Here is a 16,412-nt window from a genome sequence, read left to right on the forward strand (position 1 = left end):
AGAAATATAGATAAGACTTAAATTCTGACACAAATAGCAACGTTGGATTTGAAATTGTTAGGGCAAGTCGGGTTATGATTTCAACATTAGAGGGCTCTCTTTTTTATGCGAAGTTAAAAAGACGATGTTTGGTATAGACTTACGTAATTGCAAATAAATCTTATCAATTGGGCACCAGACTGAGAAGGTGATCAACATACAGTTTGTGCGTAGTATATCATTGCGGACATTTAACATATCATGGAATTTCATGGAATCATGGAATGGGTGGAATTCATGGAATTCATGGAATTCATGGAATCATGAAATCATGGAATTAACATATCATGGAATCCGGAATAAATTTAATATATATATATATATATATATATATAGACCTGCATTTTAAATATTTGTTTTGACACTCCCCTAAGTAAAAGACAAAGTTCATCCCAAAAACTTGGTATCCACAGTTAAAAGTGAAAACATTGGTCAATTGCTACTTTTGCAACATGCTGGTTTAATTTGTCTGACGAAATCATTCTGTTTCAGTTTATTCAAGAAACAGTACAGTTGTATTATGTTGTATACTATACCAATGAACAAATGGAGGAGGTAAACGCAATACACTAACTACAAAATCGTATGAAGAATATTTATTTCTAGTTACGGCTAAACTCTTTTAACATTTGTCTCGTTATTTCGAAGGTTTGTGCTTGAAACTAAAAATTTATAATATGCAAATACTAATATCCTTCTAAATTCCCCGTCAAACTTAATTTAATCTACCAGTCGTTTCTTTCGTCCATTTTTGAAAATGTATCACGTACAGTTTTCATTGTTCATTTCATTCCTATTTTCTTCTTCGTTATGCAAACTTTTTTGCGCATTTTAGTTGCGTGATCTGACCTAATGAATTGTAGTATAACTTCAAGCAGCTGCTCACTGAATTAAAGAAAGGAGACTAAATCTGGTTGGTTATCTTAAACCCAGCCAGCAGGAAAAAAGAAATTGAATGCTTAGGTCATAGTCAAGTTTTCATGTTTAGTTCCATTTCGTTAACTGTGGGCTATTCGTTATCCCAATGACTTCCCATCACTTGACTTCTTACGAAGGTAAACCCCCGTCATCAGTAAGGTGACTACCCCCAACACGACTATTATCACACCGACAACGATCAGCGCCAGCACCACGATACCGACACCACCGGAAGTCGGTGCATCGAGGTCAGCTGGTGCAGCTGGTGCAGCAGGGATTTGCTGTCTAAGTGTAGCTTGGACGACGTTTGAAAGTTCGCCAGTTTGTCCGGAATCGTCAACCGCGTGGACAGCGAAAGCGAACGGTATAGCTTGAATGTCGTTGTTCACTGGAACCTTCAACAGGAAACCCTCACGAGTACCAAAAGACCTCGGTGACTCCAAGTTACCCGTTAAAACATCCTCGGCTGTGATTAAAGTACCAGCTGAAAAATCAGTTGTCAGTCGAGAAGCTGAATCCGAGTAACGCATCACGTAGTAGGATGCTGTCAGAAGAGAAAAAAAGTTATGTAGAAATATATAGTATCTGTGTGTCACGGGGAGGAAGTAGAGGGTGCTGGGGGGGGGGGGTTGGCTGGAAGGGGGTGAAGAATGTGCCTCCTCCTTTATTAAAGCATTTTCTATGTACTCTGTACTGTCAGAAGTGGGCCCTGCATAGGTAATTTCTTCAACTGTGTAATCCCTTCGAAGTTTGAAGGGTCACTTAAGTTTATTATTCTACGAAGGATTAAGGCTACAAAATTATAACCCTATGAATAAACATTCAACTCCTGAGACACAAGTAAATAAATGTTAATAACTCTTTGGCAGTTTGTCCATTTTGGAGAAAGGCGTCATTTGAAAGATCTCGTCGTGTAGAACTAAATCAGCTAGTTATAAAAAAAATAAAAAAATGCTTGTATCGTACTGCGGAAGCCAACCTTAAAGCCAAAATAGCAAATGACAGCTCAAATTTGAATACTTGCATAAATAATTGCCATATAATAATATACAAATTTGTATCCCCATTGTTACCATTATGTATTTATAAAGTTGTAATAGAAACAATTACTCTATTTATTTCAAAATGCAATTATTTTATGAATAACCCCAAAAATGTATTATTTCCTCTTCATCATATTTAACATACTGACGTCATTTACAATATTTAATCATTAAATACTCAATACAACATCACAATAACGTAAGCAGAAAATCGACATTCCTCACCATTTGTGATCGCTTGGCTGGTGCCTGTATCGTTTATGGCCCTGATCCCCCCCCCTCCCCAACCCCCTCTCGCGTCTGATGTCCCCTCCCTGAACGCATCCGTCATGAATTATTTGTACAATTCCATTTCCTCCCTGCTACGATGTTTTGGTTTTATGTTCACACTCGATAATCAACCGAACCGAATTAAGTCAAGATTTAAACACATTTAATTGCTGATCCTACCTGTTCCTTGGTCGAGATCGTCACCGGGTGCCGTGAAACTCAATGCGACTGTTCCATTTTGGTAAGACGTTGCTGTGACAGTTAAATCCGTTATTTTTATTGGAGGTAAAATGTCGTCACCAGGTTGCCAGTTTTCAGGGGTTTCGCTTACACGACTTGACCCACCTCCAACAGTTCTTGAGAAACTTGGTGCTGCCTCATAAGACGGCTCGGGTAACGGCATACCAGGTAAAAGAACCGTTTGGTCCCCTAAAACCAAAAGTATCGAAGAAGAAGGAGAAAAATGATATTCAGAAGTATGTTATTAACGGTGGAAGTCAGTTGGGATATTCAAGATCCTATGCAGAAACTTCTAAACAGAGAACCGGTTAATACGGATCGATTTACAATCTAGGGCAGCTCAAGAATCGTCAGTTACAAGAAAGGCTATTGATATCATATAGGGCCTTTCATCAGAGCACAAAACCAAAATGACTGATGACGTAAATGTTAATTAACAACGACCCTGCAAATCGAATAGCAAAGCACGCATGCGCATTAATTATTCATTTTAAATATTACCAAAATCCTTCTCCGCCATTAAGCTATTTCTGCATAAACGATCATAAAAAACCACACGAACCGAAACTCAAAATTTCAATAATCGCAAATCTCACCAATTTGTGGCAGATGACCCTTCAAAAGTTCCTCTGGATCAACCGAAGCATGGGCGTGAGAATACGGGGCGTTACCGTTACCGGGTTTCAAGATTAATGCTAAACCATCGTTATTGTCGATCTTGAGTTTGAGCCCGTAGTATCCAACACCAGTGAAATTGGTAAAGTAGCGGGAATAAATACCGTCGTCTCTGGTAATATCAGCACCTGAATATTTAGAAGGAGTGACAAATATAGACGAAAATACAAAACACTCACGAACTCGACCCAGGGGTGTCATGCATGATGTAGTCAATATTTAATGTCATAATGAGGACACTTTTCTTTTAATTTTATTTCTTATTCATATATTTATAGTAAAAGTAGCCAATGATGCGATGCGATGGAAAACAATGTTAATATCAGGTAATTTAAAAAAAAATCAAACATTTTGGCCGAGTGTATCCAACTTAGACCGTCTCTAAGCAAAGAATCAAAGTATTGCAGATGACATATAATTTTTTAAAGAATTGGGATTGTATGTATTTTGTATATTGTATATTTGTATATTGCATGTATTACCTGCACCATTGTCAAACAATTGCATCTCGACGGATGGGTAGTTATTGCCCTGATCGTCTGGTGGTCTTTCAATTATAGCCGTTACCCTTGCATTCACCACCGGGTTGAACCCCTGTCGAACCTCGACGAATGCCGTTAACGGTTGCCCATTAGAAAAGTCGGTAATGGAACCACTAAGCTCAGATGTCGCTATGATTGGAATGACATCTTCACTTCTAGCAAAGGAGGAAGCTGCCATGAAGATCTCTTGACTTCTGCTGTAGGTATTATGGATTTCTATATTCCAAAAACCGCGCTGTTTTTGTGAGAAGATAGGGGGAAAGAAAAAAAACAATAAATTTTGAAAACATCTCTTTTGCGACCACACACAAAAAAAAACATTGTAAACGGTTTACATTATATTCCTAAATGTTATGCAATTCATATGATGAATATTCATTTCAAATCATGACATGTTATGACGTCACGTATCCGTATACTACTCTCACTCATTGTTTATGATCGAGTGCATAATTGGACTATTCCCACCCCCGCCACCGCCCCCGCCCCCACCCTTTACTTACTTCGGCTTCTGCTACGAGGATATGAATCATTTTAAAGGTTAACTCTGTTCCGTATCCACTGTAGGAATTGTCAAATATTTCACCAGAGGGGCTGGTCAGCGTGACTTCGAGAGCTAAAATTCAATACAAAGAAGAGACATAATTAAAGACAAAGTACTGAAAATGTGTTATTATTAGGCAGGAAACATTCACGATTCGGTTGTTGCAAACTCACACGGACAGACAGACAGACACGATCACAGAGGTATAATAACTTGCCTTTAACTGTACAATAGTATAATTTCCCACGCGAAGGTGATTTTCTATAATTCTGATATATTTACCGTTTATTATCTGTGGGAGGATCGATTTAATCACATAGAAATGTGGGTTTGACATTTGAGACAATTATTTCCGTTTATTTATATCCGTTAGACAAAATATTACCATGTTCCGAACTTAAATAAAATGTTAACTCCATTGTAGTTGTTCCTATTGACCCAGGGGAGAAACCATCCAGCTTTTGTAGGGGAGAGGGGGAGGAGGCCACGGTGTGAAGTCGTCAACGGGAGGAGTCTTTCAGAAGTTTTAGGCCGGGTCAGAAAGACACACCTGCACCTCCCTCTCACTTTGAAAAGTGGGGGGCGCAACTTCTACTTCTGCCACTCTGTTCCTACACTTATGTCCTTTAATTATTATACAGAAAAGGGAACAGGCATTTACGTGCGTAATCGGTGTTGACGTAATAAGCGAAGTCAAAGGATGTCTTTCGGCCAATTGTTGAATCAATAAAGATCCCGTATGTTCGTATTTCTCCCTCTTGAAACTCTCTTGAGGTAGAAATGAGCTACAAAAAAATTGAAAATATACAAAATCACCCGCCCTCGATTTCGGTTTTATTAAACAACTGCAAAGATCATATAGTACAGATTAAGTGATTTCAAGCGCAGAAACTGATATCATTAATGCGGAATAAGCTGTCAAACCCTGAAACTAAAATCCTTCCTTTTTTTTCAATTCTGCGTTTTATTTTGTCACGTTGACGTCACGATGCCGTCATAAGCGTATATCAGAGATTTTAGAAATCCTTGACTTTCATATACTGCCGAGTGACATTTCAGGTAACGTCAAAACAAATGTAAATGGTTATATATTTTCATCATATCTGCAACTTGACATTTCGGGAATAAGAGTAATTGCAAAAAAAGTAATTCTTATATTACGCCTAAACTTTAAAATTTCAAACAAGAAGTACAAATGATGGATTACCAAATGGTTAAACGGCTAAATGGCAAAAACGGTTAAACTAAAAAATAATGTATTTATATAATTATTACTTGTAAAATGTCAGTTCCTTTTAATTGGGCGAAATGGAGATTTCTATTATTAAGTAACTACCCTTTACGTCCACGCCACTCTCCGCCTACCATTTTGCAAAGACCGCGTGAAAGATACGGTAATTCTGTTAAATTTACTCGAAATAGCAAAGACACCGAAATCTTGTGATCTCACCTCGATACGCTGCTCGTAGTCTTGTGCCCCAGACTGGATGGTAGCCATGAAGGCATCATACAGCCCGGTGGACTCGGGGTCGTCTGTCTGGAACCATAGTTTACCCCCTTCATTGAAAGACAGAAGGCGATTAAGGTGTTTTCTAATATGCTTCACATTATCTCAGTATTGGCAACGTGTTTTTGTTTACTTCACTTTGACGTATGACGATGTTTTCTTTCGATTGCGCTACTCGAAACCAAATTGCTTCTTTCTTTTTATTTCTGAGTCAACGTTTTTTTTTTCTAATTTGATTAATTATTTTCATTCAACGTCTTACTTGTTTAACGTGAGTGTCTACCATAGTGCAGATTTGGTGAGGAACATAGACCATTAATAATAGGGAGGTCCTACGTGCACCCTCTTTTAGGTCACCGCATATACCTTCGCTAACTATTACATACAACAGCTTTTCATAAAAGGCATGAGTCAGTCTCACTTTGAAATTTGCTTGTAAATTATAATTTCAATTATTTTCGTATTCGACCAATTTAGAGCGAGGTATTTTTTCATAAATTTAGTTTTACAGAACCAGGCAAAATATAGTTATAAATGTTGGCCTATATCTAATTCAATACATTTGAAGATATTTGGCAAACTATTTGGAAATTACGAGCACCCTATCGACGGGTTAGTTTCTGAAGCTGACATAAATTAGCTCATTTAAAACTTTATCCATGTAATAATCGTGGATGAACTTACCGGCTAATATCGAGCCTTCTTTATATTTGATGAGTTTTCAGAGAATTGCGAGGCAGATGTGTAACACTTGCAATCATTTCAGTCGCTCCCAGGACTACCATCCGTGGGACGACAGTTTATACCTCAATATACCTAATATACATAATCTGACCACTTTCTCAAGTACTGAGAGAGGTGAAATTACGCACTCCATGCTTCACCAATGCAGGGCAGCAATGATCGACGAAATCTCTTTTTTTGTCTTAACTAAACCCACGGAAGGCCAATAGCATAAACCGTAATCAAATCCGATCTAGTCAATATCAGACACCCCTCCCACCCCCCCACCCCCACCCCCTACTCCGCGTCCCGCCGTCCTACGAAATAGTTTGAAGTATTCACGGAGCTGATATTAAATTAATTCTCTCATTCAATAATTTATCACAACACTCACCTGTAGCCTTCTGAATATTGATAATATTCTTCTCTGCTGTGTTAGAGAATGCGACTGCATTGACCGTGACGGAGAATTCAACTAATTGATTTTTCATTTCTTCTGTTGTAGCCGGGTACGTATCTATCCCATCAGTAATTAAGAGTATTTCACCTCCCGATGGACTAGCACCTCCTTCCGAGAGAACCTTGTAAAGAAACGTATCAGACACTGCTTCAATTTGTCGTGACATTTTGTCGAAATTTTGTTGAAATTTGTCGAAAAAACACTTTGTCGAAATTTTGTCGTGACAATTTGTCGTGATACTACATAAGATGACAGGACACATTATGTCATGTAATAATAAACCATGAAGAGTGGCGTGAACATATTTGGGACCGTGGGGATGGCACCGCCCCCACCCCCCCGTACCCCAGTTCGGTCGGGGAATTGTTTAAAAATTAAATTCTGTATTTACCAGCACAATCTTGTGTTATGGACTTCATTAAAATTTATATTCTTGGACCCCTCTAAAAGGGAGCCGCGTTCAATGGTCCAATAGTCACACCGTCATTCGGGGAGGGGGGGTGCATGGCGTCCTTAAAGGTTGTGCTCTTACCAAAATCAATCGGGGGGGGGGGGAGGGGCAGTGTGGGGTTCGAGATTTGAAATTCTGTGTACGTTACTGAACATGATATGTCAATAGATGTGATGACAAAGCGTGACATGAATAATTTTCATATAAATTGACATTACTGGACATTAGATAACATAACATGACCTAAAATGACTTTAAGAAATCATGACATAACGTTACATAATATAACATAGCATAGCGTAACATAACAAATCATAACACTAGTATTGATAACTATTATAAATAACGTTTATTGTTCGTATTGGTTTTGTCGATATTATTGGTATACGTCACAAAGAAGATAAGACACCTCAATGGCTTTTTCCAGTCCGCAACCAATACACGTCCCACGGGAAGTTTCCTCGGGAATCAAAGTGGCCAAGTCTCTCTTGATATCATCGCTGTTGACTTCCACCATGGGGCTGATAATTCTACCCTCATTGTGGAATTCAACAATACCGATCGAGTTTCCATGGGTAAGTAATGACGTCAGATAGTTCCGGGCTGCCGATGCTAATTTAGTAATTCGTCTATTCTACAGCCAAATAGAAAGAAAAAAAACCTTTACGTAAAAAATACGAAATATACAGTACATCTGAAATGTCTTAGACTAGTTCGAGACCTTTGAACCTTGGCAGAAGGAAACGGCATTATATACATTTTCTTTCGCATTGCCGATTTTCCATTTTTCCCTGTAATTTGTAACTAGAGATTAAGTAAGAAATTAGTCAAAAATGGTTGAGTTGCTATGTAACGCTAAACTTGACAACCATTTGAAAATTTCATACATGTTTGGTCCAAGTGTTAATAAGTTGTACTAACTTGGATGTCTGACACGAAATGTCAAATTGTTACGTTTAGCTTGAGAACACGTCTAAAACATAAAAATAATAAAAATAATAATAATAATAATAATAATATCATGATGGAAGGATGAACTATTATACTAAGTTCGTGACAAAACGACAGATCACGTCACATTACTTCGTTGTTGTTTTACATACGTATCATGAACACGTTTATAAGACAAAATTTTTAACTGTGATATCGTGTTATTAACAAAGCAGCTCTGTATCTCGTATGTCCCTCCAGGACCACCATAGATTAGTAAAACAATATAGATGTTTATTATACAGAAAAATCTCATATATAGCAACAGCATTTACCTTATGAAATTATAAGATTTTTCATATCAGATGATTTTAAAGGTGTCAATCCAAATGTGGTTCCAAATGTTGAATCTTTGTAAAATGTTCAAAACTAGGTGAAAAACGAAACATTTTCCATTTTGATCAAATTAACAAATTTATCCCAAAAAATGACCTTCATACTGGAAGATGTGTCCAGCACTAGGACTGTGCGCCGAGGACGTGCTCTCGCCAGGATAATTGTTGGAGTCACGTCATCAATTTTACGTGCAGGATTATTGCCGCCTTTAATAGGAGAGAAGAATTAAACAAGTATAACAAAACTTGTAAACGTACCATAACAAACCATAGTTTAACGTAAGGTAGTGTAACGAGATAAAACATAACATAACATAACACATTTTGAAGTTATACAATTTTCTATCTCCTTTCACATGAGGTAAATTACAAATTATTAGTATCTGAGCGACAAAACGTTGCGTATATCAGATCATAATTACTGCTTAATGATTAGCTTAGCGGCTAATTGGTAGAAACATGCATCTACTTAATGATGTCTTGTGTTTTGTCATCATATTTCGATTACAGCTGGGAGGGGTGGGGTGGAGGGGGGCGGGTCGCAAAACGGCCTACGATATGCAAACATTCTGTTTTAGGAAAGATGCTAACATTTACAAACCTTTGAAATCATCGTGTTCCAGCATCACCTCCCAGCTACTTTTCGAATTACAGATGCGATTGTGTTTGTTAGGCACCTCTGCAATATGCTTCGCTGTTGTTAAATTCGCGCTAGCACAAAAATCGACGAGCTTCATGAGAGAAAAAAAAATCAAAATATGTTTTATTTTCAATTGTTTTTCAAGTGTACATAAAAACAAAGAATATTTGAAGCCGCGTTCTTTACTATACACCAGTTGACCTTCAGAAATAGAAGAGTCGAGCAGTTCACCTTTTAGTGAATACTCAATATCTTCAAGCATGGCAGCGTACTGGAATGTAATCCAGTGAAATATAATGTAATGTAGTTTAGTTTAAAAGTGCAATGCAATACAATACAATGCCCATGCAGTGTAATGTAATGCTATACGATATATCGTAATGCAGTATAGTATAATGTAATATCATGCAATGCGATGCAATGTTTTATTATATCATGTTACAAATCGAGAGTATGTGGACATTTACGATTGTCTATTGTTCTGCACTCCTTGTACTTAGTAGACTGTCAAAAAAATTCCATTTCTTCCTCGGGTAACATATTGTTCATTTATTAAACTTAAATGTCGCCCTCTAATATCTTATTTTAGTTGATTGTGTTATTACAATAATAATGATAACAAAAATAGGTCTGACAAAATAATACGAACTCAACAATATATGACGCTCAACTTTGCATTAAATGGAAAATAATCCAGGTATTTTAAAATAACATTTATTGAAATGGTGAAGAACTTGAGAAACAAAATAGTTAAAGACAAATAAACATCAAACTTCATTTGCTTCAATTTCAGAAATGGTAGAATATATATATATATATATATATATAGATATATATATAGATATATACATACATACATATGCATTTAACATTTGTACTATGTAATATGTACTATGTAGACCTAATGACTTCCAAAACAAATACATTAAATATCAAAATATAGAAATTCCATACGTTTTCTATGCTTGTGTATCCATACATGATAGAGCCAGTTACGTAATCTTGTTGGGCAGACGGAATGCTGACGCAGCCGGCTTCATAACCTTTACTCTCGTCTCCCGCGCAATATCGATAATTTCGACGTCTCTCGTCGAACACGAGGTTATACGAAGTCCATCTTCCATCGCTACATCTGAGATGAGAACGGAAAAAATTCTTTTCCCGTTTGCGTCAAATAAAGTTCTTAAAGGGATAGCCTGGCATGTGAAAATTTACTTTTAACTGCTGGAAGAGGATCGTTTTGTAAGTATCCTAGTGAAATTGGTATTCAGTTATCAATATTTCAAAAAATGCTTTGAACTGGCAATCGCGTTTGTTTTAACTATGATGTTTAAAACTTTTTCCTCATCATTATTCGAAAATAAATTTCCCTTGAACTACACATTTAAGGCAATTTCTCCATTTGCTATTTTATAAAACTTATAGATGCAATTATGGATTAAAGCCTCGTGGAAAAGGAGTTCATTGTCGTTTTTAATTAGATGATTAATGGTGTTTCAACAGTCTGTGAGGGGAAACATAAGTCTGATTTAAATTGATCAAGAAAAAAATTATTCTCTTGACATTCCTAATTTTAAGATAAGTAACCCAAGATATTAACCGGTTGTTCAAGAAAATCAAAACTTTAAATTTTAAATTGCAATGCAGGCAATACTCTCATCCCCAGTCCCCCAACATTGCGAATGTGACAATGTTAGGTTAAGTACATAATCATGACTCTCATGAAAAGAAATTGCGGATTATATATCTGCTTGTATGTCTGTAACCATCACATGACTCTACCAAGGATCTGTGTTATAAATAGGTTGAACAATAAGAATTAAAAGAACCCTACCTTGTCGGAACCCACTTATTTTTGGATGGTGAAAAATAGAACTCTTGAGAATGATCGGGATCCGCAATCTCATCTGCATATTCATTAAACAGACCCCAACGGAAATGACCCCATTCGTGGATCAATATTCGTCCTGTTGAATATTCAATGAGCAGATCAATCCAATGAACCATGGGTGGAAAGTCATCATAAAAAGTCTCTATTGAGACCTTAAAACAACTTTAATGTTCTCCCTTGTCAAGTTATACACATGGGATAATCAGAGGTATAAAAACATAACTGCTGCCCGCCATTTTACAAATTATAGAACATTCCAAGAGTCAAATTGAATCGAAAATTACAAAATGCTTATTGAGCAAGCAAAGAATTATTGTAGCCTGGCCCAGAATTTGATTCAAACCAGTGATTTCAGGAATATCGCCCTATCGATTTGTATATTAAAAGAAGTCTATATACAGCTTTGAAATTATGAATATAATGTCACCTAAACTTTATATCAATTGGAAATATGTATTTCTAGAAGATATTGAATTGAAAACTGTTGATCGTGTATATGACGTATTCGTGGATACATAGGATGTGCGTGTCAGAAAAAATCATACCGATAACAGCTAGATTGAAGCATTTATTTGATTTTTGAGAGACTAAATCGTTTCATAAATCATTTCAAATCCTCGTGATGCTTAAACTCAGGCTACCAGGATCTATAGTACGCTATAACTATCCTGGTGTAAGTTCCTGGAATAAGACAGTTAAACACACAGGGGCATTGGAGTCTTCGATGGGAAGGGGAGGATGCCAACTCCGGGCTTGTGAAATACCTCAAAAGTGACCCATTTCATAAGTAAAAGTACCCGATATCCATTTTGGTAATATAAAAAGTTCCCTTTTGTATTGAAAATATTGAGTTATGTTTTGGTTATATTTTGTTACTTTAAAAGTTTAAATAAAATTGTAAATAAACAAGGGCGTGTTGTTGTAAAATTTTAAAAATAATGTAATTAATATAATTCTTGTAAAAAAAAAAATTAAATAATGGAATTGGTAGGATGGAAAATTTAGAGGATCCATTTTCAAAAGCAACCACTCCCCCCCCCCCCACCCCCACATTCCAAAACAAACAAATTGTACCCTCTTTCGCCAACCATGCAATATAGGAATTTCGAGATAAATTGCAGAGTTTTTTGCTTTAAAATGAAATTTTTATCAAGGCCAAATTCCTTTTCAAGCCCTATAAGGTACGGTAACCTTTTCTTTGAATTTTTGTGGTTTCTTCTGAACATAGAATTATATAAATGTAAGCAGAGAAAGTTAACCAGATAATATACAAGAAAAACCGATCATCTTAATATAAAAGTAAACTTTACCTTTGTTTCCAAAGAGTAGTTCTGTGTATGCACTCATTAAGAAGTCGGTAGTAAAATGTATATAGGCCGATTGTTTACCGCATCCCTCGAAGTGTTTGCAGTAAGGGCTTGAAGGGAACTGGGACTCCAGATGGAAGCGAGGATTCTTGCCGGCTATTATCACATCGGCCTTTTGGAAGGTAGCATTCTTGGGGTCTTCGTAAATTGGTTTATCTACCCACGTTTGTGGTATGAGGATAGTCACTGTTTTGAAGAAGGCTCGATTCTTTGTAGCTCGATAGAGATACGAAGATGCGTCTATTATCATGCTCTGTAAAGTGAAAATGAAGTAAGTAGATTTACTTAATTTCATCATCAAATTTGAAGGATTGGTTCAGGTGTCTGACATGTCTATCTTGTACGAAAGAGCTCAAAAAGGCAAACAAGAGTGAAGAAACTACCATGATAGCATGCTCTGTTTAGGAGATATCACGCTTTGAAGATATAAAAATTTCTTTGAAAATGACTGGTGTAGAAAGACTAACTGTGAGGGTGTGATATCACATCCTCACTTTCTTAACATGTGTGAATATATTTCAATAAAAATTAATTACATTTTTTTCACAAATATGATCAAAAATTCTTCAGATGGGTTAGGGTTAGGGGTTAGGGTTAGGGTTAGCCTAACCCTAACCCTCTGATACTTCCCTTGACAAATATGAGATCCACATGACATATCTTTTGGTTGTAAGTCATAACATCTCACAAAACATTTTCATAAAATAACAAAGACTTTTCAGAAATGTGAAGATGTGACATCACAGCTAGTCTGATTTCAGCAGTTTCTACACAATCAGATAGAACTTTAAACTTGAATATCTCCATAACGGAATAAGATATTTGAACAGTTTCTTCATCATTGTGTTTCTTCTATTGTCTTCTTTCATATAAGATAAACATGTATGACACCTGAACTAATCCTTTAAAGAAACAAAGAGGTCAAGTGTAAAATGACAATAAGCAATATACGGTATGATAGAGAGCTAGAAAAGGAAAACACAATGGTGCAACTCCAATCATGATAGTTTTCGGTTCCGTTGTTGAAATAAAATTGATTCATATTCTTTTCCTGATATTTATTTACACATTGTGCAAACGTTTGTGATGCCATCCATCGGCAACACATCAATTGTTCTTTGTTTTAGTTGTTTTTTCATTGATGCAATTTAGGAAACCCCATTAGTGCAAATGACTGCTTTAATCGTGACGCAAATTACTTTATCACACCTTACTAATATACAACACCATCTCGTCACACCTTCAATTTTTTATCAAACATTGTACAGTTTATTTCAATTTTAAAGAGAATTAATGGAGGAAGAACAGCTATTGTTGTAGCTCATGTATGACGTCACAGATTATTCTTCTTCTTATTATTATTGCGTAATGAAGTTATCAGGACCAAAAAAAAGAGAACATTAAACTACAGTAGTGTATACCTCTACAAAACAACAGGCTGCAAATGGATTAATTATTTTCTACTTTTCAGCAGGAACATATCCCCCCCCCCCCCAATTTCTTTATTTCAAAATTTAAAGCTTAATAAATAAAAAAGGGTTAAGGTTGTAAACAGGGATAAAACTCCAATCCATTTATAACAATAAACTACCAAACCTACCGCTCTGTTTTTATTAGGTTTATGGGCCTAGGCCTTCTATAGACTAATTGTTTTATTTTAAAAGATAAATTTCCGTTCTGGCACTTAAAATTTCACAGTTTGTGATCAATCTGGTTATTAAGGAGTATGGACCGACCTAATCAATATTCCATGTTTTTTTTTTCTTTTATTCCATTCAAATTTTAGAAGTGACTAGTTTTTATTACAAGAAAACAAGAAAAAATGGAATACAAAAGTAAGGCAAAAAGATAGGAAAGATTGCATCACTTGCCATTAAAGCCCCCTGATATAAAGCAAGCATGTCTCCCATCACTTACACCCCTCCCCCATGCCGGCGATCCTCCTGCGTTAACGTGACCCCCCCCCCCCCCCCAACAAAGAAAAATTGTTTACTCTGACTATACGAGAGCTCTGTATTACAATATGTTGCATGTCAGCCTCAACACGTCACCCCTTGGAAAACAGCTTTTTTTTTTAACAACTTATACCACAGGGTTGAACTACCGCTTTTGTGCCGGTGGGTGGGGGGGGGGGGGGATTATATGTTGTATCGTCCTTGAGAGGGGTGTAATTGAACATTTTGGGTAAATTGGAGGCCTGGCTTAGCTGCAAAATGATGCATTATGTTGCAACTTTATTTGAAACTGTATTAATATTTTCTACTGTTTTGCTTGTACATCACATAAATGTTACATATTTATGTAATGTGCACTAGAATATTTTACGTGATATTCTATTTTATTCCAAAGCAGCCCCCCCCCTCCATTCCCCTCCACCCCAGAAGAATACGTGGATCCCCGTTAAACCACAATGTACCAACGGTGCGTTATGATAATAGATAACTTTTACCGGTCATCCATGCGTATACTTTCACGTGATAATTCCATATTGAGTAATTGTGTTTTTAATTTTTTTTTACTTTTGATGTTATCATTTTAACCAATTTTAAACATATTAACGGTATATTTTAATACATCAAACCCTATACCCTATAGCCTCCTATATACAGGATAACTTAATTTTTTTCACCGTGAGACCCTGTAGTACGGTATAGTGAATATGGCATGTCTGAATGCATATAGCGACAGCAACGATTATTAGTCTAATATATTCCTTCCGAAGTATAGGCCTATTACTTCCTGAAAGCCTACGTATATAGAATATGATCCTGTTAGCCTATCAGTCATACACAATACATAACCTACAACTTTGCCATATATATATGCTCCTTTGACTTACCGCACTGCGTTTCATTTTACCGACTCCGGAAATTCCATTGTGTTTGTTTATTATCGTCTATAGGCTTACGTGTATTATCATTCATATTCATTTTTTATCAGCTCTCAGTTCTGTACTTAGGTGACCAAAACGTTATCACATTAAAAAACAAATTTCGTACAGGCTATAGCAAAAGTGAAAACCTTAACGTAGACATCAAACATTATGCCAGGACACTCCCCATCCCCCCCCCCAATTTCCCCCTCCCTGCCGCCAAAGAAAGCAATTGAAAGTTTTGTCCTATATAAGAACCTGTTTTTACCTACGTTAAATGTAATAATTGTAACCTAGTTTCCCTCTCTTTCTGCTAATTTAGCATGGTCCTGTCTTCTGGTAAAATTAGTTACAATAACGGTCCTAACTCCCTAGCCCACCTCACCCCCAGTACCCGAGATAGTTGCGCATATTACTTACTTTTAGCTCTTCGATAAGCTGAGGATCTTCGGGTACGTCAGGGTGAATGGCAAACAGAACGCCCGTGTATTCATTGTCTATTAGCTTGATAGAACTCGGTTTGGTAAGGGCCAGGCATTGGCCAGCCACCATGGCTAGTAGTAAGGTTTGTACCACAAGCCTCATGATAGCTATAGCATTATCAACTGTCGCTGGCGAGAAACGAAATGACTTTCGATTTTGGTACAAGTTTAGGATATAGGGATCCCCCGTCAAATAATGTCATTTGTTAGGGTTGAAGTATAGGCACACACCTGCAGTTATGAAATAGTACTAGATTTGCATAATACCATTCTTCACATAAGTATAACCAAACTTGAGTGCGCACTTCTCTTTTTTGTAATCCTTCACATGTCAGACGTCAGAGCGACAGGTGTTTTCTTTGATGAAGTCCCTGTCATGTCGATCAATGATCGACAATTTCATATCAGTCAGTAAAATATATT

At 36.6% G+C, this 16,412-nt stretch overlaps 1 protein-coding gene across 1 annotated transcript; it reads right to left on the bottom strand.

Moving 5' to 3' along the window:
- Positions 1 to 348: 348 nt before the first annotated feature.
- Positions 349 to 16,254, bottom strand: LOC139969177 (calcium-activated chloride channel regulator 1-like). The gene is made up of 15 exons (XM_071974024.1): positions 15,928 to 16,254; positions 12,579 to 12,888; positions 11,212 to 11,344; positions 10,332 to 10,509; positions 9,339 to 9,468; positions 8,835 to 8,944; positions 7,822 to 8,046; positions 6,896 to 7,082; positions 5,722 to 5,828; positions 4,933 to 5,056; positions 4,231 to 4,343; positions 3,668 to 3,962; positions 3,107 to 3,313; positions 2,451 to 2,699; positions 349 to 1,501 (listed from the first exon to the last, which is right to left on the bottom strand). Exons 1-15 carry the CDS (start codon positions 16,090 to 16,092, stop codon positions 1,056 to 1,058), a joined length of 2,979 nt encoding a protein of 992 aa, XP_071830125.1. The 5' UTR covers positions 16,093 to 16,254; the 3' UTR covers positions 349 to 1,055.
- Between the last annotated feature and the right edge of the window lie 158 nt (positions 16,255 to 16,412).

The sequence above is a fragment of the Apostichopus japonicus genome, chromosome 6 (genome assembly GCF_037975245.1).
Source record: "Apostichopus japonicus isolate 1M-3 chromosome 6, ASM3797524v1, whole genome shotgun sequence".
Taxonomy (NCBI): Eukaryota; Metazoa; Echinodermata; class Holothuroidea; order Aspidochirotida; family Stichopodidae; genus Apostichopus; species Apostichopus japonicus.

Bases quoted from the DNA above. Each gene is read 5' to 3' on its own strand.
- LOC139969177 (XM_071974024.1), bottom strand. From the start codon at position 16,092: ATGAGGCTTGTGGTACAAACCTTACTACTAGCCATGGTGGCTGGCCAA. The intron at 11,345-12,578 runs GTAAAGTTTACT...AATATTCAACAG, and splicing joins ACTACTCTTTGGAAACAAAG to GACGAATATTGATCCACGAA. The intron at 3,963-4,230 runs GTAAGTAAAGGG...TCACAAAAACAG, and splicing joins TCCTCGTAGCAGAAGCCGAA to CGCGGTTTTTGGAATATAGA.